The 24824-nt window shown below is 39.1% G+C and overlaps 4 protein-coding genes across 7 annotated transcripts in view; 3 read left to right on the top strand and 1 right to left on the bottom strand.

Annotated features, from left to right (window-relative positions):
- The window catches only part of LOC119240793 (olfactory receptor 4D5), a 388728-nt gene that overhangs the window by 122543 nt on the left and 241361 nt on the right, over window positions 1-24824 (bottom strand). The window lies entirely within an intron of this gene.
- LOC119239908 (olfactory receptor 8D4-like) lies at window positions 4820-5755 on the top strand. The gene has a single exon (XM_037504301.1). The coding sequence runs from the start codon at window positions 4820-4822 to the stop codon at window positions 5753-5755; it is 936 nt and encodes a 311-aa protein (XP_037360198.1).
- LOC119239907 (olfactory receptor 8D4-like) lies at window positions 13985-14920 on the top strand. Its single transcript, XM_037504300.1, has one exon. The coding sequence runs from the start codon at window positions 13985-13987 to the stop codon at window positions 14918-14920; it is 936 nt and encodes a 311-aa protein (XP_037360197.1).
- Window positions 18877-23222, top strand: LOC119239906 (olfactory receptor 8D4-like). Its single transcript, XM_037504299.2, has 2 exons — window positions 18877-18914; window positions 22273-23222. Exons 1-2 carry the CDS (start codon window positions 18896-18898, stop codon window positions 23220-23222), a joined length of 969 nt encoding a protein of 322 aa, XP_037360196.2. The 5' UTR covers window positions 18877-18895.

Raw genomic sequence — 24824 nt, 5'->3', positions numbered from 1 at the left:
TAGCTAAATGTGTTTCCTGGAGACAGCAAAAGGTTGGGTTTTGTTTCTTAATCCAGGCTGCAACTCTGTGTCTTTTTATTGAAGAGTTTAGTCCATTTACATTTAGAGTTAATATTGATATGTTAACATCTGTATTTGCCATTGTGTTTGTCTTTCCTTTGATTTTATTTATTTATTCTTTTAATAACTTTTTTTTTTTGGCCTTCTTTCATTGTTATTCGTCCCTCTGAGGTTCTGGCTTTAGGACTCCTTGTAGTATTTTTGGAGTGGGGTTTAGTTGCAATGAAATTCCGGAGTTTCTGTTTGTCTGGGAAGTCCATATTCTTTCTTCAAAGAGGAAGGAGAGCTTTGCGGGATAGAGTATTCTTGGTTGGCATCTGTTTTCTTGGAGTCTGTTGACTATGTCCCTCCACTCTTTCCTTGCCCGTAGTGTTTCTTCGGAGAAGTCTGATGTCAGCCTGATTGGTTTCCTTTGAATGTTATCTGTTTCTTCCCTCTTGCCAGCTTCATTATTTTTTCCTTGTCCTGGATTCTTGGGAGCTTTACTATTATGTGTCTTACTGTATTTTTCCTTTCATCGTGGAAGTTTGGTGTTCTTCTTGCTTCTTGTATATCAATTTTCAGCTCCTCCTTCACATTTGGGAAGTTCTCTTCAATTATCTCTTTGAATATTTTCTCTGTTCCTACTTCTCTCTCCTCTCCTTCTGGTATTCCTATAACTCTTATATTTCCTTTCCTCATGGAGTCAGATAGTTCCCGAAGTCTTTCTTCATTCTTTTTCCTTCGTACTTCTCTTTCCTTTTCTGTTTTGGTTCTTTTTTATTTCTGTGTCTTCAAGAGTACTTATTCGTTCTTCCATTTCATCAATTCTGCTTTCATTGCTTTTCCCAGAATTCTTTAGTTCTTCCATTAATTCTTTGATCTCCTGCATTTCTTTACTTCCCTCTTTAGGGACTCAATTTCATTCTTCTGATCGTTGATTATTTTTCCCTTATCATTGTTTTCCTTTATGACTTCTGTCAGTTTTTTAATCACGGCAATTTTAAATTCTCTTTCTGGAAGGCTCAGAAGTTCTTCCAAGTTACTGTCGTTGCAATCTGGGGGCTGGTTTTCTTTTTTGTGGTTGTGCTTTTTCTCTGGAGAGTTTCTAGTTGCGTGTGGTTCTCCTCCTCCCTACTGTCTGTTTTCTAATTTGCCGTATGCGTTGGGACACTGTGTTGTTGGGACTGGCCGGCATCTTGGGTGGGCTTCTCTGATCCCCTCTGGTTCCTCCAGGAGTCATCTGTCAGTTTCAAGCAGTCTTTACTGGAGAAAGGTCCCTGTTCTACAATGCCGATGTGGGGACACACTCCCCTGTGCGCCTGGTCCGCCCCGGCAGTGGGTTCCTGCTCCCCCTCTGGGCTTGGACTGCAGGCCAGAGGGGGTCTGGCGTGGGCGAACTTCCCCCGCTCACCTCTGGCTCCTGAGGAAGCCTTCTGCAGGTAGTCTTTACTGAAGAAATGTCCCTATTCTATAATGGTGATGTGGGACACGCTCCCTGCGCGTCCGGTCTCAGGCACACTCTTCTGCGCGCCTGGTCTGCCCCAGCTGTGGGTGCTCGCTCTCCCTGTGGGCTCAGACTACTTGTTCGGAAGGGGCCCGGCGTGGGCTAACTCCCCAGCTGGCCACTAGCTCCTTCAGGAGCCTCTGCTGGCTTCAAGACGCTAGGTGGCACCAGAGATCTCTCCTAGAGCCCTTGGGGAGCTGATTTTCCACCCCGTGGGACAGGGAATAGAGCGGGAATGGTAGGGTACACCTCAACGGCTTTGGGGTGCTGTGTCTGCCTTGTGCCCCACCGTCGTGGGGAACCCACGCCCCTAGTTTCGTGCCCCGGGTCTCAGTTCCAAAGCCCTCAGTTCCAGGACGCGGGCTGTAGCCCAGTTAAGTGGCGCGGGAATGGCGCCTTTTGAATCCCGCTCCCCTGCCTGGGCGCCTGGTTCCTGCTCACTCAGGGAGGGCCTCCGCCCTCTCCCCGCAAGCCTAGGTCGCAGGCGCGGGGACCTGGGCAGCTGTGATCCGATCTGGATCCGCGTTTGCTTTTCAACCGCACTGCTTTTCAGCGCGATCCGCGCCACTTTTCCGCGCAATCCCGCTCCGCGCCTGTTTTTCTGCTTTCCGCGCAGGCTTACTGGGCGGCCGGGGCTGTGTGCTGGTGCTGGTCTCCTCCTGGGCGGGGCTCTCTTCAATGGCGCCCGGAGCTCACCTCCGCGGCAGATCCTGCAGGGTTCTCCACAGCTCCCGTTCACGGGGTGTGGTGACTGCAATAGTTCCTTTCCACTCCCAGTCCCGCTTGCTGCGTCGTTTGTTCTTGTTGGTCGTTTCAGTTTGTTGTTTTCCTCCTCTCTGCGGGTGGGAGAGTGCCGCCTCTGTGGGCGGGGGAGGGGAGCAGGGTTCTGCGCTTCCCTCCCTTCTAGTCCTCTTTTATGGCCAGTTTCTTCTTCCGGCAGTTCGCTGGCGTCACCCGTTTATCTTCCGTGTCCCAGTTCTCACTGGGACCTGCCGCTTTTCCTCCCTATTCACTTTTTTTAATGGGAGATCTTACTCGCAGCGTCTCCTCGCCGCCATGTTGCTCCGCCCCTAAAGATCAGATTTTTTAACATAAAGCCTAACTGAACCTGGAACAGGCAGCTCCCACATGTGCCACCTTTGCCCCCTCCTGGGAGAATCCCGAGTAAGTCAGGAAGTGTCAGGCAGGAACCTCCTTTCAAAACACAAATACCCGATTGCTTGCTTTGTAGCAAGCAACTGGCAGCACTGGTAGAAGTGCACTAAGTCCTGTCAGTGTTCTTGTAAGTGGGTTACCTGGACCAGAATATGATCAGAGATTCAGAGGTCAGACACAAGCTAGGGGCCTCCCTGATGGGGTTAAGTCTCAGCGCTATCACCACTAGGTCATGAGTTTGATGCCAGGCCAGGGTGCTAACCCACATACACCTCAGCAGACCGTCACGTTTCACTCACTGTCCCCTTAGCAGTGTATTTCAGTAAATCTGCCTGTTTTGCTTCCTACCCTGTCTTAGCTGAATCTTCGCACCTGGCCCCTCCCCCACACCCTGGCCTATACCCCAGTTCTTCTGTACAAAAAAAAAAAGAAAAAGAAAAAGAAACAGGGCCTCCCTGGTGGCGCGGGGGTTAAAGACACAGCGCTATCAAGTGATTGCCAGCCACTGCAGCACCAGTTCCATCTCCAGCCCACCAGGGAGCAACCCACATGGTACAGCAGACCCCTCCTGTCTCGCACGCTGCTCCCCTCAGCAGTGTGTTTCAGTGGATCTGCCTGTTCTGCTCCCCACTCTCTCTGGTAAATCCTCTCACCCCCTCCTCACCTCTAGCCTACACCTCAGTTCGTGCATGCATAAATAAATAAATCTTAAAAAAAGAAAGAAAGAAATATGTCGGTGGATGGCTATTCTATCATCCAGCTTTACTGAAGTGTAGGGAGAATATTAACCTGACCAGAAAGTCAATTTATGATTAGAATAAGTTGAGGGTATGTATGAATTAAAAACTCAGGTTTCTACTTGCTCTAAGACATATAGTGTTAAAATGTGTTTTTTTCTAAGTGGGTGAGGGAGATGGTCACTAAAATTTCAAAAATACTGTGGGTTCAGAAACATCAATTCCAAAGAGCACCTGCACCCCTATGTTTACAGCAGCACTATTTACAATAGCTAAGCTTTGGAAACAACCCAAATGCCCAAAAATAGATGACTGGATCAAGAAGATGTGGTGCATATACACCATGAAATATTACTCAGCATTCAAAAAAGATAAACACATGCAACTTGCAGCAACATGGATGGAGCTGGAAGGGATCATGCTCAGCGAAATAAGCCAGAAAGAAAAAGAAAAATACCGGATGGTCTCACTCATAGCAGGAATGTAGAAAACTTAAATAAGGGACCAGGAAAATGAATAACTATAAGAAAGTGAAAATCAAAATCAACAAAAAACTATGAATCAGAGACACTCTATGGGGGATGGGGGCGGGAGGGGGGGATTGGGGTCAAAATAAGGGAGTTGCAAATGTATGGGGAATATAAAAATAAAATTTATTATTAAAAAATAAATAAATAAATAAATAATAAAAAATAATAAACCCTGGGGGGGGGCGATAAAAGACTTTAAGAATTAAAAAAAAAAAAAAAACACTGTGGGTTATGTTATTTTGGAGGTTGTGAAATATCCTCCAGTTAAGAAACTTGTTTAACTTTGGATGTCTCAAATCATAGGATCCTGGGATACTGATTTCATGTACATATATTACCACAGTTCCAGAATTAATAATACTCTGCTGAACACACTTGGAAACCTTGCCCCTAAATTATTATTGGCCTTAACAAGAGACACCTCCTCTGTTAAAATCCTGGAAACAGGGTCACACACAGTCAAATGTGTCCTCCGGGAAAGCATTTTCTCAGCCCACTGCCTTATCATTTTGCCCCTCCTTAGCTGATGTGCTTTAGAAAGCCAACTTCATGGTTTTTAATATTAGTCTTCTTTCTTACTCTGGAGTGAAAGCTTTTATACTTTGCTAGAATTTGAGACACTGGATAGGATATGAAAATTTATGCACGATTCCTAAAATGACAGGTGGACAGGTGCTTACCGATTGTTTTACCCGAGGCTGACTTCCTAGTGAGAACCTGTCCTCAGTGGAGGCAAAGAACAGGCTACAAGTTATAAGGAAACCTGGATTCGGGGAATAGGATCTGACCTGGGTCTCTCCCTATCTCATTGGGCTCTTTCCTCTTTGAACTCCACAGATTTCCACAGGAGAATGGGTATAAGAAATCAGTCCACAGTGACCGACTTTCTTCTTTCAGGATTAACTGACCAACCGGAGCTTCAACTGCCCCTTTTCTTCCTCTTCTTGGGGATTTACATAATTACAGTGGTGGGAAATCTTGGCATGATCTCCATAATTGGGTTGAGTCCTCAACTTCACATTCCCATGTACTATTTCCTCAGTAGTTTGTCTTCTTTAGATTTCTGCTACTCTTCTGTCATTGTGCCTCAAATGTTGATAGGGTTTTTAAGCAGAGATAAAGCAATCTCCTATTCTGGATGCATGACTCAGTTTTTTTTATTTTGTATGCTTGCCGTTTCTGAGTTCTACATGTTGGCAGCAATGGCCTATGATCGCTATGTCGCCATCTGCAGCCCTCTGCTCTACAATGTTATCATGTCCCCGCGGGTCTGTTCTCTGCTGGTGGCTGCTGTCTTCTCCATAGGTTTTATCCAAACCATGATTTATGAAAGTTGTTTGTTAAGTTTGGATTTCTGTGGATCAAATATCATTAAACATTATTATTGTGATGCCATTCCCCTTATGAAACTCTCCTGTTCCAGCACGTATATTGAAGAACTTTTAACTTTTATTGTTGGTGGATTTAACTTGATCGCCACTATCCTAACAATCATCATTTCATATGGCTACATCCTCTCCAGCATCCTCCGCATCCAATCTAAAGAGGGAAGGTCCAAAGCTTTCAGCACCTGTGCCTCCCATTTGACAGCTGTTCTTATTTTTTATGGATCTCTCATGTTCATGTATCTCAAACCTGCTTCCAGTAGCTCAGCCACCCAGGAGAAAGTCACTTCTGTATTTTACACCATTGTGATTCCCATGTTGAATCCCCTTATTTATAGTCTGAGGAATAAGGAAGTGCAAAATGCACTGATGAAGCTCTTAAAGAGAAAAACATCTTCATAACAAATACTCCTTTAAGTCTTACTTATGGATCATAATGATATATATGTGTGTTTGTGTTTATATCCTGACCATTTAAAAATAATTTGAAGTGAGATGAAAATATAGATGCAGTTTCTGATAAAGCTCTATACAGATATAATTCTGAATAAATATCTGAAATAGCATATTGCAATTACAAAATGTGTTCACACCTAATAATATTAACAAATTGCTAAAAAAAAAAGTGTGAAAGTGCAAAATTACACATTCATATCAGACAAAATACCACACCAAATTGCTGTTGAAGCAACAGTCTTTCATTTATCTTACTACAGAAGATATTTCTCTTATGGATATATGGATAATAAATACTGAATCCTGTGATTGAAATCATCACTATAACTTTAAATAAAGGTGAAAGTACATTTCCATTTTCTAAGGGAATATTAAAAGTAAATGTTATGTCCCAGTATTTGGTCTCTGTAGATAAGAGGATTATCATATTTATTTGATATCATATTTATACAGACTTTTCTAAATGTCTTGTGTTTTTTTCTGCATGACCAGTATATGAGCAGTATTTTACAACTTTGTGTAATTCTTTTGAGTAGTATTTTATCCAATATGAAAATTCCATATTTTCTATTTCCTTCTTATATATTTTGAATTAAAGAAAAAGGTTTACAATCTAAGAAGGGAATCTTATACAATAAACCAATATAATGCACCACATGCAGAATCTAATGTGTCATTTTATTCATTAACTCAGCATATGATTGTCATGGGTAGTATTGCCAGGTATACTTCTAAGTGTTAGAATATTATGTGACTATCAATGACAAGGTTTCTAATTACTCTTGGTGGATGAGGAAGTGGCATATGTTACAGAAGTAATTAAATAGATAAGCATGATAATTATAGATATAAACAAATGTTTTGAAAGAAGTGAGAGATACACTTGCCAGTGTATAAAGGCGAACTCTTGATAGATCTCATAAAAAAGACTGATGACACGAAATGTTTGCCCTTTTTTGCCCAGCTCAAAACTTACAACACAAAATAAGCAGGCTTTTCTTGATAAATTTATATAGCCAATGAAAAACCTACAGTGACTTCAGGCAAAAGATTGCAGTTGAGGGCCTCCCCTGGTGGCGCAGCGGTTGAGCGCTGGGCTGCAAAGCTGCCCGCAGCCTCTGCAGCGCTGGTTCAATCCCCGGCCACCGGTGAGGGTCCCACATGGCGCGCAGACCTCTCCTGCCTTGCCCGCTGCTCCCCTCAGCAGTGTACTTCGTCAGTCTGCCTGTTCTGCTCCCCGCTCTGGTTCTGGTGAATTCTCTCACCCTCCCGCGCTTCTGACTGTACCCAGTGCTTGTATAAACAAATAAATCTTTAAAAAAAAATTTATTAAAAAAAAAAAAAAGATTGCAGTTGAGGCAAAAAATAGAGTACTGAAAACTTAGAAGTGAAAATTAAGAATGAATGGCAGCAACAGACTTTGAACTATCAATAATCATTGTAGACTCTAGACTGAGCTCTCCAATTCAATGACACAGAGTATCTAATTGGATTGAAAAACAAAATCCAATGTCCTGCCATCTCCAAAGACACACCTAAATTCCACAGACAAACATAAGCTCAATGTAAGGGGCTGGAAAATAATCCTACAAGAAATGGCACACAATAGAATACAAGGAAAGTCAAACTTTTCTCAGAACAAATAGATTTTCTCTTAAAAAATACAAGAGACAGGGGGCCTCCTTGGTGGCGCAGTGAGTTGAGCGCCACGCTGTGAAACTGTCCACACCCTCTGCAGCGCAGGTTCAATTCCCGGCCGTTCCCCGCTCTGTCTCTGGTGAATTCTCTCACCTTCCCGCATCTCTGACTGTACCCCAGTTCTTGTATAAATAAATAAATCTTTTAAAAAAATACAAGAGACAGGAAGGGACACTAGCTTAAGAGAACAATACATGAAGAATATATAACATTTTTTTCAAATTTCTTTTTTTTAAAGATTTATTTATTTATACAAGCACTGGGGTAGAGGCCACAGGTGCAGGAGGGTAAGAGAATTCACCAGAGACAGAGCAGGGAGCAGAACAGGCAGAAGGACGAAAGTATACTGCTGAGGGGAGAAGAGAGTGAAACAGGAGAGGTCTGCCATGCCTTTGGGTTTCTCCCTGGCCGGCTGGGAATCGAACTGGCACTGCAGAGGCTGCAGATTACTTCACAGCCCTGTGCTCAACCTGCTGTGCTCAACCCACTGTGCCACTGGGGAGGCCCAAGAATATATAACACTTAACAGCTAAACTCACCAAAGGAAGAAGCACCAAAAAATATTAGGCAACTAGCAACTCTGAAAACTGACATTGGAAAAAACATGCCTGTGGCAGGCACTTCAACACTCCACTTTCACCAATATATCAACTAGGCAGAAAACAAATAGGGACACAATAGCTTTAAGTAAAGAAATAGAACAAATCGACCTCATTGACATTTGCAGGCACTACACCACCCAAAAAACAGAGTATTTATTTTTTAAGTGCACATGGCACATACTCAAGAAGGACCACACTCTCAGTCACAAAACAAATACCAATAATATATCACAATTGAATACTATGCAGCAATTAAAAAACATGACATTTGCAGCAACGTGGATGGAGCTAGAAGAGATTATGCTAAGCAAACTAAGAAAAGAGGAAAAGAAAAAAGTATCAGGTGAGTCATTTATAGGTGGAATGAAAGAAGACCGAACAAAAGATCAGGAAAATGACAAAACTTGCAGACTAACCATAGATGTGAGGCACACAGCAGGGGAGAAGGCAGAGAAGGGTCAAAATCAAGAAGATGTGGTACATATACACAAAGGAATATTACTCAGCAATCAAAAAAGATAAACTCATGCCATTTGCAGCAACATGGATGGAGCTGGAAGGGTTCCTGCTCAGCGAAATAAGCCAGAAAGAAAAAGAAAAATACCAGATAGTCTCACTCATAGCAGGAATTTAGAAAACCTAAATAAGGGACCAGGAAAAAGACTAATTATAATAAAGTAAAAATCAAAATCAACAAGCAACTATAAACCAGAGACACACTACAGTGGGGGGGAGGAGGGAGTAGGATCAAACAAGGGGAGGTGGGAATTGTATGGGGACTATAACCAATATGAAAATGCATACACTGTGCAAAACTGAAAAATGATGTAAAAAATATATAAAATTAAAAATAATAATAATTTAAAATTTTTAAAAAGGTGAGAGACGAGAACAAGGGAATATGGTGATCGTTCATGGGTGCTGTGGTGTTGGGAGAATTATGAGGACTACAACTGGTGGTGCAAGGGTTTAAGATGCAACCTATGAAGCTATCTGCAGCCACTGCAGCACAAGTTCAATCCCTGGCCAGGGAGGTGACCCACATGGCACAGCACACCTCTCCTGCCACCCCCTCTGCCGCCCTCAGCAGTGTATTTCAGTCAATCTGCCTTTTCTGTTCCCCACTCTGACTCTAGTGAATCCTCTCACCCCCCCACACCTCTGGCCTGTACCCCGATTCTTGCATGCATAAACAAATCTTAAAAAAAATAAACTAACAACAACAAATGCTGGCAAGGATGTGGAGAAAAAGGAACCATTTTACATTGCTGGTGTAATGCAAACTGGTCCAACTGCTATGGACAGCTGTGTGGAAGATCCTCAAATTACTAAAAATGGATCTGCCACATGACCCAGAAATCTATGCTAAGTACACAAAAACATTAATTCATTGCAGCACTATTTACAATAACTAAAATACAGAAACAACCTAAATGCCAAAAACAGATATCTGGATCAAGAAGCTGTGGTATATATGCACAATGAAATATTACTCAGCAATCAAAAAAGATAAACTCATTTCATTTGCAGAAACATGTATGGAGCTGGGAGGGATTATGCTCAGTGAAATATCGCATGGTTACTTATAGGAGGAACATAGGAACCATACAAGGGATCAGAAAAAAAAAAAAGACAAAGCTAATGTGTCCTTTGGAGACATTCAGCAGGGCATGGGAAGGGAGAGGAATCAAAATGGGAGGGAAGAGCACAAGAGTCTATGGTGATGGTTCCTGGGTGTCTTGGTGGTGGTAATTTTTGGGTACAACACCTGAGAAGAAAAATCAAACATTGCATAATAATGAACAATGATGTAATAACTTATAAATTAAACAATCAATTAATTTTTATAAATAAATAATTAAAAATACTATTCCAAAAGATTGTCTTTCACACTGTGTAGAGCAGTAATCCACTCCATCTCTTGCACACACAATGCCTCATATTATTCCATAGAGAATATGGTGTCCATTCATTTAACAATTTTCTGGGGATGTTTTGGGCAATACTCTGCCACTAGATTGCAACATTTTGACAAATAGTGGTTATTCCTCTCTCAGTGACCCCAAAAAAATAGATGTACAAAATATAACTGATAGATAAAAAAGATTCCATCATTTATCCTTTAAAAATACATATAACTGGAAACAACCTCTATTGTTAATACTACTGTCCATGAGAAAATTAATATTCTTTTTCTCATTTATTCTCCTAATTGTGGCAAACTAAACATATTTGAAAGTTGGATTATACCCACTGCATAACTCTGGAAATATGACCACATTACATGGCTAGGTTTTCTTATATCAAAAAGAGCTTAATAAGCCAGCAAATGACCTTTATTATAGCCATAGAGATACTAAACCTCAGGAGATAAGAAGCCCTTGGGAACTACTGTTTTTATATTTCCAGAGATAAAATATTTGCATAATTAGAGAAGTCGCTTATCCTGGTTCTTGGAGTATGACTGTTTAGATACTGAGGGATGAAAAGTATAATCAATCCATCTTTATCCCTAACATGATGAGGCTAGGAGAAGTGATACTCAGCTAAGTCTTCAAAAGGGGAAGGTGAGTTTCAGAGGTATGATGCCCATATTGTGTAGGTGTTAAAACATGCTCTAAAATCAACTCCGGTTTTCCACATGAGCACAAAGGTTTCTGCATGTTTGCAGGTCACTGAGCCCTGGTCTAGAGGGAGTAGGCCTTGGATGTCCATCTGGACTAAGTGTGAGTTGTCCACTCGATTTGCCTAAGGGACCTAGAGGCTAATCTGTGAATTAATCTGTGAAATCACCAGCCCCCAAATAGAATTACAACACTACTAATATATTTATATAGACCTTGCAATGCACAAATTGGATTCACACTTAACAGTCTTATCTAAACAGAAGCTCTGAGACACTGGGATGAGGCAAACGCTATACTGTAAATCTCAGTGTTATTGTTGAAACTAAGTGTAGTAATTTATAGTTCAATGTTCTTTCTGCAATTTCTGTTAATTTTTCATCTTTAAAAAGTGGAAATTGATTTTTGACCATGAAATCAGATTGAGGGAAAAAAATTATTCTACAACTGTGTTATTCAATATATACCCATATATATACATATGACTACTGAGCATCTGAAATATGGTTCCTCTGATTTTAGAAGAGCTCCAGCATAAAATACATTAGGAAATCCAAAGAACTTTTTTCAATAATGAAAAACAACTAGTTATAACATTGATATCATTACTTTTAAAATGAGATGTTTTGGATATATCAGGTAAATAAATTATAGCATTAAAATTGACTTTAACTGTTTATTTTTTAGTTTTTAGAAGGGGCTTCTAGAAAAATGTAATTATCCACTTATGTGCAATTTAGTTCTCATGGGCAATACTTTTTGAGATTCTACCTTTGTAAAAATTCTAAATTTTATTCATTTTAATAATAGTTTGGGTACATTGAAGTGTTTTAAAACACCTTTTAAATTACTAAATTTCTTTTGAATTGTTACAATTACAGAGGCCAGAATGAGATAAATCAGTGCAGTAGACTATTTTAAGGATGGTCAAACTTGCAACATAAAAATTTTAGACCTTTCATAATAGAAATTATTACTTAGCAGATGGTTAAACAGATACAAGTAAGCATTGTTCACTGTCTGTCCAGGTTATGATACATTTGTACATTAGTCTTATAAAAACAGAAATATTACACTGGCTAGAATCTCTGAGGATAGAACATAGTAAAATATTAAATTGTACAGTTCAGTTTAATCTTTTGCAGAGTCATCCAAGAAGGCTCCCCATGATAGGATGTCTTCAAAGAAGAGCTTTACCTGACCACGAGTGCTTCCAGGTACAGACAGGAGCAAAGAGAGGTTCAAAGTAGAAGATAAGAGCCTGCAGAGATTTCAATCTAAAGGAGAATAACCCAATAGTGCTTCTTTGTACACACACATCGTGTCCAGAGATTGCAACAGTGCAGGTTCTGAGTCAGTGCTGTGGTTTAGAATATGACATCGTGCATTTCACATCCTCCCAGTGATGGTGGTGGGGCCAGTTGGTGGGCTACGTGCTAGGTAGCAAGGACCTATAGCACAGGCTTACTTAGGAAGCAGGAAAAAGAAGTCAGCTGGCTTGGATAAAAGACAGACAGGTGGAGAACATGGGGTAAACAAAGAAACAGAAAATATGCATGGGAATTAACTCTAGATGAGAGTAGATACAGTCTGCAACACTAAGGACATATCGAAAGCATGTATAAAGAGAGATTAAGGGTAAATACACGGCCTTCTTGAAGACTGCCATTTTTCTGTGTGGTCTCTGTGACTACACTACACCTGTGTGAAGTCACTGGCAAGGAAATTAGGGAAAAGAAACTCCAGCATATGCCACTAACACACTAAACACAATGGGATGATCTGTTTTACACTCAATTCCTCTGTCATCCTCCCTCAAGCCTATACAAGAGTTACATGTTCTGTAGAATCAGAACTTGCTCAGAGAAGACATATGCAGTGTTAGGAAGCTTCCTCATTTTAAACTGACTTGGGAAATCAGGATGAGGCACCAACCTCGTAAGGAACTGCAATGGCCCAAAGGAAGTGTGTCCCAACCAGAGCAGAAACAGACTGAAAGTAGGACATCAGAAATAGCTTCTTGAAAAGCCTGGAGACAGATGCTAGAACTGCTCAGGTCAAGAATTTACTAAAGCAGATGTCAGAGTTGGGTTCTTTATAATCTCTGGTTAAACACAGAGGAAAATACAGGTGAGAGGGAGAGAAGAAGGCAGTGGTAGAGAGAGAGATTAGATATTTCAGACATAATTCCTAATTAAACCTGCAACAGACAGAGCCCATATCCACCACTGTCTCCCCTCCCAAGAGAACTTTCTGGGTAGATGGTGGCGTGCACACTGGAGTCTCCTTTGGAAACACAAATAACTGGATTGCTGGCTTTGCGAAAATTGGCAGCACTGGGAGAAGTGCATTATGTCCTGTTCAGTGTTCTTGTAAGTGGGTCACCCAGCCCAGAAAATGATCAGAGATTGAGAGCAGAGACACGTAGTGGTGTGGAACAATAAAGCTATTCTACCACCCAGCTTTACAGAAGTGTAGGAAGAATATGAGTCTCACCAGAAAGTCAGTTTATGATTAGAATAAACTGGAGGATATTTGGAAATGAAAACTCAGTTTTCTAATTGATCTGAGTGCTAAAATGTATTTTTTTATGTGGGGGGGATGATCACTAATTAGTTTCCAAAACATTGTGGGTTATATATTATTTTGGAGTTTCTGAAATATCCTCCAGTTAAGAAACTTGTTTGTTTGGCTCTGGATACCTCAAATCATAGGATCCTGGGATTCTTACTCCATCTATGTGTATTACCACAGTCCCAGATTAATAATACTCTGCTGAACACAGTTGGAAACATTCCCAGAAATCATTATTGGTCTTAACAAGACACCTCCTCTGTTGAAATCCAGAAGCAGGATCACACATAGGCAATGTGTCATTAGCAAAAGTGTTTTCTCAGCCCACAACACTTTCTTTATGTCTTTCCTTAGCTGTCTTGCATTAGAAGCCTCCCCCATGATTTTTAGTGGTTGTTTTCATTCTCAACTGGAGTTAAAAGTGTTATACTTTGCTAAAAGAATTTGAGACAATGTATTTTTTTCTGAAATTTTATGCATGATTCCTAAAATCATAGGTGGGCAGGTGCTTATACATTTTTTATCTGAGACTGAACGCCTGGTGGAGAACCTCAGTGGAGGCACAAAACAGGCTCCAAGTAAATAAGATAACCTGTAATGGTGATGGGAACTGAGCTGAGTTTATTCTTGTCTCATTGGACTCTTTCCTCTTTGATCTCCACAGATTCCACAGGAGAATGGTTATAAGAAATCAGTCCACAGTGACCGAATTTCTTCTTTCAGGATTAACTGACCAACCAGAGCTTCAACTGTCCCTTTTCTTCCTCTTCTTGGGGATTTATATAGCTACCATCGTGGGAAATCTTGGCATGATCTCCATAATTGCGTTGAGTCCTCAACTTCATATTCCCATGTACTATTTCCTCACTAGTTTATCTTTAATAGATTTCTCCTATTCCTCTGTTATTATCCCAAAAATGCTGGTAGGGATTTTAAGCAGAGATAAAACTATTTCTTATTCTGCATGCAATATTCAATTTTTCTCATTCTGTGTGTGTGCCATTTCTGAGTGCTACCTGTTGGCAGCAATGGCCTATGATCGCTATGTCGCCATCTGCAGTCCCCTGCTCTACAATGTCATCATGTCCCCGCGGGTCTGTTCTCTGCTGGTGGCTGCTGTCTTCTCCACAGGTTTTATCCTTTCTATGATTTATGAAGTTTTTTTGTTACAGCTAGATTTCTGTGGATCAAATATTATTAAACATTATTATTGTGACATCATTCCCCTTATCAAACTCTCCTGCTCAAGCACGTATATTGATGAACTTTTGATTTTTGTCATTGGTGGATTTAACATGGTAGCCACCAGCATGACAATTATAATTTCATATGCTTTCATCCTCTCCAGCATCCTCCGCATGCAATCTAAAGAGGGAAGGTCCAAGGCTTTCAGCACCTGTGGCTCCCACTTGACAGCAGTTGTTATTTTTTATGGGTCTCTCATGTTCATGTATCTCAAACCTGCTTCGAGCAGTTCAGCCGTCCAGGAGAAAGTCACCTCTGTATTTTACACCATTGTGATTCCCATGTTGAATCCCCTGATTTATAGTCTGAGGAATAAGGAAGTGCAAAATGCACTGATGAAGCTTTTAAAGAGAAAACCATCTTCATAACAAATACTATTTTAAGACTTACTAATGGATCATAATGATATATATGTGTTTGTTTATATCTTGACCATTTAAAAGAAATTTGAAGTGAGACAAAAATATAGATGATATTACTGATAAAGCTATACACAGATATAATTCTGAATGAATATCTGAAATATTATATTGTGATTACAAAATATGTTCACACTTACTAAGTTTAATAAAACATTTAAAAAAATTCTGGAAATACATTTTTAGTATTCATATATTTAGTCTTTTCTAAATATCTTGTATTTTTCTGCATAGTTCTTTCATGTACAGTATTTTACAACTTTCTATAGAATTCTTTTGAGTTGGTATTTTACCCAGGATGTAAGCTCCATATTTCCAACTTCCTCCTTAAACAAATGAATTAAACAAAAATGTTTATTACAGTTTCCAAGAAGAAAATGTTACACAATAAAACAAGATAATGCACTGCACGCAGAATCCAACATGTTACTTCATTCATTTTCTCAGCATATGATTATCATGGGCAGTATCACCAGGTGTGCTTCTAAGGGCTGGAACATTATGTGAATATGATAGACAAGGTTTCAAAATACTTTTGATGGATGAGGGAGTGGCATATATTACAGAAGTAATTAAATAAACAAGCATGATAATTCTAGGTATAAATAAATGCTCTGAAAGCATATTGAAGAAATAGGCATTAAGGTTGAAAACTCGTGAAAGAGCAGAAAAAGGTAGCAAAGGAAGTTCCGTAAGAAGACATATGCCGGAAAGATCATGTCAGACATTGACATTTTAAAATGCAGCTTTAGAAACAAAAGAATAAAAAATATTAGTAAATGAGAAATTTCCCCACTGCCCATGGGGAAAAAAAAAAAAAACTTTGATCAGAATTAAGTACCTGCCATAAATAACTAGAAAAACAGGTAAAAAAATGTTAAGTCTCTTTTGAGATTTTGCAGAATAGGTATCCCAGGAGTGTGATTCCTGGTAGAAAAGACACAATGAGGTGAACCTTGTCACCTAGCATGTTCCATCTGAGGGCACTTTTAGACCACAATTCAGGAAAAGTAATCTGTGTTGAGGAGACAGATATCAGAGTTTGGTGCAGTGAAGGCTTCAGAAATGTTGGTACACAGCACCCAATCAGAGGGCTGTTAAGCAGACACAGAGGTTGCATAAATCTTCATAGGAAATAAAAGTCTTGGCTAAAGACCATTGTATACAGAAGAAATTAACACAGCCAAGAAAATAATAACTACTGGGAAGCTAAAGGATGAACACATCTCAGAGTGCAGAGAACTGATGCAAGTTCTATATCCATCTAGTCAGAAAAGAGATCTGTTTTTGACCACATTAGAGAATCAAAAGTATCATGATCCAACATTAAGTTTAATTTTTCCTCTAGTATAGGCCATATACATATATATGGCTATCCTAAATCTTAATAGATAGATAGATAGATAGATAGATAGATAGATAGATAGATAGATAGATAGATAGATAGATAGATTTAGTATAGCCTTTATATATATAAACATATAAAATTTATTTATTTATACATATTTTACATCATTGTTCATTTTTGTAAAATATTTCCTTTCTCCTCTCAGGTGTGTAGTCCCCATAGAATTCTACCACCTATTCATCCGTGCACCATCACCATAGTCCCTTGTGCTCTTCTTGCTCCCGTTTTGATCTGCCTCCCCCTCCCCTGCAGAATGTCACTGACTTATAGTTGCCTGTTTAATTTTTTTATTGTTATTATTTTATTCCCTGATCCCTTATTTGGTTCCACTATATTCCTCCGATAAGTGAAACCATCTGATATTTTTTCTTCTTCCTTCTATTTTCATTGAATATGATCCCTTCTAGCACCATCCATGTTACTGCGAATGGCGTGAGTTTATCTTTTTGATTGCTGAATAGTATTCCACTGTGTATATCTTCTTGATCCAGTCATCTATTTTTTGGGCATTTGGGTTGTTTCCATATCTTACATATTATAAATAGTGCTGCAATAAACATAGGGGTTCAGGTATCCTTTTGAGTTAATGTTCTTGTGTCCTTTGTATAGATTCCTAGGAGCAGAATTGCTGGGTCATATGGTAGCTCCATTTTTAGTAATTTGAGGGTACTCTACACAGGCTTCCATTGTGGTTGGACCAGTTTACATTCCCACCAGCATTGTAGGAGAGTTCCTTTTTCTCCACATCATCACCAACATTTGTTGTTAGTTTTTTTTTTCATTATGTATGAAAAAAAAATTTGTATGAGGTGGTATCTCATTGTATGAGGTGGATCTCACTTGTATGAGGTGGTATCTCATTGTGGTTTTGATTTGCATTCCCTTGATTATAAGGGATGTTGAATATTTTCTCATACACCTGTTGGCCATTTGCATTTTCTCTTTGGTGAAGTGTCTTTTTAACTCTTCTGCCCATTTTTTGACAGGATTGTTTACTTTGTTTTTGTTGAGTCATGTGAGCTCTTTGTAGATTTTTGTGATCAGCTCCTTATCAGTTTTGTGGAGAACAAAAATTTTCTCCCAATTTTAAAAAGATGTAAGATAAAATTTGAAAAGACTCAACTGATCAGCAATAACTAAACTGTCTAACAAAGTAAATTCAAATTTGATTAAAGATTATATAACACAATTATGCAACAATGTTATATTAGTGATGTTTGCATAGAACAGATCATCTATCTGAGAAATTCAAAAACACTATTTTGAAAGAAAATTTTTATTATTTTTTTAAAGATTTATTTATTCATGTACACCAGAGGTGTGGGGGGTGAGAGGATTCACCAGAGACAGAGTGGGGAACAGAACAGGCAGACTGACTGAAATACACTGCTGAGGGGAGCAGCAGGCGAGACAGGAGAGGTCTGCCTCGCCATGTGAGTTTCTCCCTGGCCGGCTGGGGATCGAACTTGTGCTGCAGAGGATGTGGATAATAAATAAATCTTAAAAAAACAAAACTACTATTCCTTAAATATCCTATTTCTAACTGTGGGGACTAGTGATCCACTCCATCTCTTGCACACACAATTCCTCATGTTTTTCCATAGAGAGCATGGTGCTGATTCATTCAACAATTTCTTAGGCTGTGTCTGGGCAATACTCTGCCCCTAGATTGCAACATTCTGATGAATAGTATTGCTTCCTCTCTCAATGACCCAATCAAAATAAGTGTCCAAATATAACTGATGGACAAATAAAAAAAAATTCCATCATTTATTCTTTAAAAATATATGTAAAATATATGAAATACATGTAACTGGAAACAACTTCTATTATTAATAATACTTAATAAAGAAAATTAATATTCTTTTTCTCATTTATTCTCCTAATTGCGGCATCTTTAAGGTGGATTAATAAATTGCATAACTCTGGAAATGTGACCACTGTACATGGTCAGTTTTCCTTATATTAAAAAGAGTTTGATAGGCCAGCATATGACAATTCTTACAACTATACAGTCTGGGTCTCTCTAGTGGTCTAGGGCTTAAATCTCAGCACTATCCCCACTATTACCTGAGTTGGATCCTGTCCAGGAAGCTAACCCACTTATGGGGCAAGAGACCTCTCCTGTCTCGCCTGCTGCTCCCCTTAGCAGTGTACTTCAATAAATCTGCCCATTCTGCTCCTCACTCTGTCTCTGTGGAATCCTCTTTCCCCCCCACCAGCCTGCCCCCCGCCGCTGCATCGCAGGCCTACACCTAAATTCTTCTACACAATAATAAATTTTAAACAATTTTGAAAATATTACACAGGCTGCTAAACCCCAGGAGATAAGAAACCCTTGGGAACACCTAGTCCTTATATTCCCAGACATGAAATATTTGAGTGATTAGAGAAGTTACAGTTGCACTTAAATCTGCTTCTTGTAACATGATTGTTTAGTCGTGGAAGGATGAAATGGTATAATTAAATCATCCTTATTCCTAACATGATGAGGCTAAGAAAAGTGATACTCAGCTATGTCTTCAGAAGGAGAAGGTGAGTTTCAGAGGTATGATGCCCATATTGTATCGCTCTGTCCAGATGAGCAAAATGGCTTCTGAGCATTTGCAGGTCATTGAGCCTTGGTACAGAGAGAGCAGGCCTAGGATGTCCATCTGGACTCAGTCTGTGTTGTCCACTCACCTTGCATAAAGGCATTAGAGGCTAATTTGTGCATTAATCTGTAAAATCACCAGCCCCCAAAAAAGATTTATAATACTACAAATACATTTATGCATATATGCAATGCACAAATTATGTTCAAACTTATGTCTAATGTGTATATTAATCCTTTAAAGAGTTTATTTTCTTACTGATTAATGCATGAAGCTCAGAGAGACATTCTGATGAGTAAAATTTTATACTGAAAATCATGTAGTTGGTGTTGAAACTAAATATAGTATTTATGCTTCAGTGTCCTTTCTGTAACTTCTGTTAATTTTTTCTTCTTTACAAAGTGGAGACTGATTTTTGACCATGAAATCAGATAGGGAAAAAGATAATCTACATCTGTGCCATTCAATGCATAGCCATCATATGTACATGTGGCTACCAAACATTTGAAATGTGGTTCCTTTGATTTCAGAGTGCTGCACCATAAATGCATTATGAAATCCAAAGATATTTTAAGAAATTGTGAAAGCCTAGTTATAGCTCTGATATCATTACTTTTTAAAATGAGATTATTTGGATATACCAGGTGAATAAATTATAGCATTAAAATTGACTTCAACTGTTTATTTTATGGTTTTTTTAAAAACTGGCCTCCAGAAATATATAAATTATGCATTTCTGGCAATTTAGTTTTCTTAGGCAATAATTGTTTTGAGATTCCACCTTCATAAAATACTCTTAATTGTTATCATTTAATGATACTTTGGGTACACTGAAATGCTTTAGAACACTTCTTAATTACCAAATTTCTTTTGAATTGCTACAATTCCTGAGACCTAAATCAGGTAAATCAGTGCAGTAGACTATTTTAAGAATGGTCAAAATTGCAACATAAAAATTTTAGACCTTTCATAATAGATTATTATTACTTAGCAGATGGTTAAACAATACCAGTAAGCATTGGTCACTGTTTATGCAGGTTATGATATATTTGTATAGCATTTGTCTTATAAAAAAGACATATTATGCTGGCTGCAATCTCTGGGGATAGGTCTCAAAGTACTAAAAATTAAATTGTACAGTTCAATTTTAATCTTGTGAAGAATCATCCAGAAGGTGCCTCATCATAGGATATTTTCAATGATGAGCTTTACCTGAGCATTCAGCGCTTTCTGGCACAGACAGGAGCAAGAGAGGTTCAAAGAAGAGGATAAGATTTCAGCTCTAATGGAGAATAACCCAATAGATCTTCTATGTACAGAAATATCATGTCCAAAGATTGCAACACTGCAGGTTCTGAGTCAGTGCTGTGGTTTAGGATATGACATCGTGCATTTCACATCCTCCCAGTGATGGTGGTGGGGCCAGTTGGTGAACAATGTGTTAAACTGCAAGGACCTGCAGCACAGGCTTGTTTAGGAAGCAGGAAAAAGAAGTCAGCTGGCTTGGATAAAAGACAGACAGGTGGAGAACATGGGGTAAACAAAGATAGAGGAAATATTCAAGGGAACTAAACTCTCCATGAGAGTAGACATTGTCTGCAACACTAAGGACACACTGAAAGCATGGATGAAGAAATTCAAGGTAAGTGCACGGTCATCTTGAACATTGACTAGACTACACCTGTGTGAGGTCACTGGCAGGGAATTAGGCGGGGAAAGGCTCCAGCATATGCTGCTAAGATACAAAGCACAATGGGACAATCTGTTTTATGCATGATTCCTTTGTCATCCTCCCTCAAGCTGATACCAGAGTTAAGTTTTCTATAGATTAGAACTTGCTCAGAGAAGACATGTTCAGCATTGGGAAGCTTCCTTGTTTTAAACGGACTTGAGAAATCAGGAGGAGCCTCTAATCTCATAAGGAACTGCAATGGCCCAAAGAAGTATGTCCTAACAGAGCAGTAATAGACTGAAGTAGGAAGTCATGAACAGCTTCTCAAAAAGCCTGGAGACAGTAGATGCTGGGCTGGTCAAGATAAATATTTGCTAAAGCAGATGCCAAAGTGGGGGTCTTTATGATCTCTGGGTAAACACACAGAAAAAGGTAGGGGGAGTGAGAGAAGGCAGTGGAGGGTGAGCAAGAGAGAGAGTGAGAGAGGGAGGGTGTGTGTGTGTGTGTGTGTGTGTGTGTGTGTGTGAAAGAGAGAGAGAGAGAGAGAGAGAGAGAGATATTTTTCAGACATAATTCCTAATTGAACCTGGAACAGGCAGCTCCCACATGAGCGACATTTTCCCCCCCTGGGAGAATTCTGGGTAGAATGGTAAGTGCCACACAGGAACCTCCTTTGGAAACACAAATAACTAGGTCGTTTGCTTTGCCAATATTGGCAGCACTGGAAGAAGTGAACTAAGTCCTGTTCAGTGTTCTTGTAAGCGGTCACATAGCCCAGAAAATGGGCAGAGATTCAGAGAGCAGAGACATGTGGGAGCCTGCTGTTCTACCATCCAGCTTTACTAAAGTGTAGGAAGAATATGAGTCTGACCAGAAAGACCACTTATGATTAGATAAACTGGAGGATGCTTCGGAATGAAAACTCAGTTTTCTAACTACCCTGAGCCAAAGAATATTAAAATGTGTTTTTTTAAGTGTTGGGGAGAAGATCCTTAAGAAGTTTCAAAAATATTATGGGTTATACATTATTTTGGAGGTTCTGAAATACCCTCCAGTTAAGAAACTTTTTTAGCTCTGGTTATCTCAAATCATAGGATCCTGGATACTTACTTCACATACAGGTATCACCACACCACCAGATTAATAATACTCTGCTGAACTCACTTGGAAACCTTATCCAAAAATCATTATTGGCCTTAACCAGAGACGCTTTCTCTGTTGAAATCCTGGAATGAGGATCACACATAGGCAAGTGTTACCATTAACAAAAGTGTTTTCTCAGCCACAGCACTTTCTTTATCCTTATGTTAGCTTATTTTCTTTAGAAAGCCTCCCCCATGACCTTTAGCGGTAGTTTCCTTTATAAATACAAAGTTTTAAGTTTTATACTTTTGTAAAAGAATTTAGGGCACTGTATTATTTCTGAAATTTTATGCATAATTCCTAAAATTATAGTAGACAAGTGCTTACTGATTATTTTACTGAGGCTGACTTCCTGGTGGAGAACCTGTCCTTTTTAGAGGAACAGAACAGACTCCAGGTTGATAGGAGAACTTCCATTCAGGAATGGGAGCTGAGCTGGGTCTCTGCCTGTCTAACTGAATTATTGTCTCTTTATTCTCCACAGATTTCCACAGGAGAATGAGTATAAGAAATGAGTCCACATTGACCGAGTTTCTTCTTTCAGGATTAACTGACCAACCTGAGCTTCAGCTGCCCCTTTTCTTCCTCTTCTTGGGGATTTACATAGCTACCATCGTGGGAAATCTTGGCATGATCTCCATAATTGTGTTGAGTTCTCAACTTCACATTCCCATGTACTATTTCCTCAGTAGTTTATCTTTTACAGATTTCTGCTATTCTTCTGTTATTATCCCCAAAATGCTGGTAGGGATTTTAAGCAGAGATAAATCTATCTCTTATGCTGGATGCAATATTCAGTTATATTTGTTCTGTGTGTGCGCTATTTCTGAGTGCTACATGTTGGCAGCAATGGCCTATGATCGTTACGTTGCCATCTGCAGCCCCCTGCTCTACAATGTCATCATGTCCCCGCAGGTCTGTTCTCTGCTGGTGGCTGCTGTCTTCTCAGCAGGTTTTACCCTTTCCATGGTTTTTGAGGGTTGTTTGTTAAGCTTGGATTTCTGTGGGTCAAATATCGTTAAGCATTATTACTGTGACATCGTCCCCCTTATGAAACTCTCCTGTTCCAGCACATATATTGATGAACTTTTGGTTTTTGTTGTTGGTGGATTTAACCTGGTAGCCACCAGTGTGACAATCATCATTTCATATGTTTTTATCCTCTCCAGCATCCTCCGCATGCACTCTAAAGAGGGCAGGTCCAAGGCTTTCGGCACTTGTGGATCCCACTTGACAGCGGTTGTTATTTTTTATGGGTCTCTCATGTTCATGTATCTCAAACCTGCATCCATCAGCTCAGCCATCCAGGAGAAAATCACTTCCGTATTTTACACCATCGTGATTCCCATGTTGAATCCCCTGATTTATAGTCTGAGAAATAAGGAAGTGCAAAATGCACTGATGAAGCTCTTAAAGAGAAACACATCTTCATAATGACTTATTTATGTATCATAATGACATATATGTAAGTTTTTGTTTTTATCCTGACCCATTCAAAAATCTGAAGTTAGATGAAAATAGAGTTGTTATTGATAAAGCTATACACAGGTATAATTCTGAATGAATATTTGAAATGTTATATTACAAATAAAAAATGTCTTCACTCTTACTAAGCTCATAAAATGTTAAAAAACACTGTGAAAGTGAAGAATTCCAAATGTTAAAGTTTAATTCCATGCTGGAATTGAACATCAATTTATTTCTATTTAATTTCTGAAGGACATCTATAAAGAACACAAAATCATGATATATAGCACTTTATATCAGACAAGAAAATATACCAAATTGCTGTTTATCCAACAGTCTTTTATTTATCTAATTTTAATAAACATATTTCTCTTTTGGAAATTTGGATAGGAAATACTGAACAGGAAATTGAAGTCATTACAACTTTAAATAAAGGTGAAAGTAAATATCCATCTTCTAAGGCCTATTAAAGGTAAATGTTATATCAAACATGAATTCAGTGAGGAGGATCCAGCAAAGGACTAAGCTAAAATGTCCCAGTATTTGGTCTCTATAGATAAGAGGATTATCATATTTATCTGATATTATATTTATACAGACAAGGACATCATATCTAATGAGGACATCATATTTACACAGTTTTCTAAATATCTTGTTTTTTCTGCATGACTAATATACATGCAGTATTTTACAACTTTCTGTGGAATTCTGTTGAGTTGGTATTTTCCCCAAGATGTAAACTCCCTATTTTCAGTTTCCTCCTTATACATTTGAATTAAACAAAAATGTTTACAGTTTCCAAGAAGTAAATGTTATACAATAAAACAAGATAATGGACTGCATGCAGTATCCAGTGGTCAGTTCATTCATTTTCTCGGCATACAATTATCATGGGCAGTATTGCCAGGCATGCTTCTAAGGGCTGGAATATTATGTGAATATGGTGGACAAGGTTTCAAAATACTTTTGGTGGATGAGGCAGTGGCATATACTACAAAAGTATTTCTTGCAGTGCTATTTACTAGAGCTAAATTATGGGAACCACCTAAATGCCAAAAACAAGTGAGTGGATCACAAAGATGCAGTATATATGGAACATTACTCCGGCAAACAAAAAGATGCCATTTGTGGCCATATGGATTGAGCTGGAAGGGATAACACTAAGTGAAATAGGTCAGAAGGAGAAAAATAAAGTCAAGGTGGTGTCACTAATATGTGGAATATTGAACAACTAAACTAAGAGTCAGGTGAGGACAACCTATAAAATCTACCCTTGAAAGATGACTATAGAATTGAAGCATCCAGAGGAGAAAGGGGTAGAGGAAGCATAAAAGCAATGGGGGAAGGAAGCACAATGGACTCAGGTGGTGACACTGGGTGGTAAGTGGTGGGTGCATTAAGCTTCCATTGCTTGAAGGATGTTTCCAAATATTATCTCTAGTAGAAATAATTTTAAAAACTAAATAAAAAAATTAAAAATCCTATTCCTAGGCCTCCCCGGTGGCGCAGTGGTTGAGCGCTGGGTTGTGAAGCTGCCCGCGGCCTCTGCGGCACTGGTTCGATCCCCAG

Source organism: Talpa occidentalis, unplaced genomic scaffold, assembly GCF_014898055.3.
Source record: "Talpa occidentalis isolate TD23 unplaced genomic scaffold, MPIMG_talOcc4v2.1 talOcc4.12, whole genome shotgun sequence".
In the NCBI taxonomy this organism is placed as follows: domain Eukaryota; kingdom Metazoa; phylum Chordata; class Mammalia; order Eulipotyphla; family Talpidae; genus Talpa; species Talpa occidentalis.
This window is presented reverse-complemented; position numbering and strand designations above follow the sequence as displayed.

Coding starts and splice junctions, on each gene's coding strand:
- LOC119239907 (XM_037504300.1), top strand. CDS start 13,985: ATGGTTATAAGAAATCAGTCCACAGTGACCGAATTTCTTCTTTCAGGA.
- LOC119239908 (XM_037504301.1), top strand. CDS start 4,820: ATGGGTATAAGAAATCAGTCCACAGTGACCGACTTTCTTCTTTCAGGA.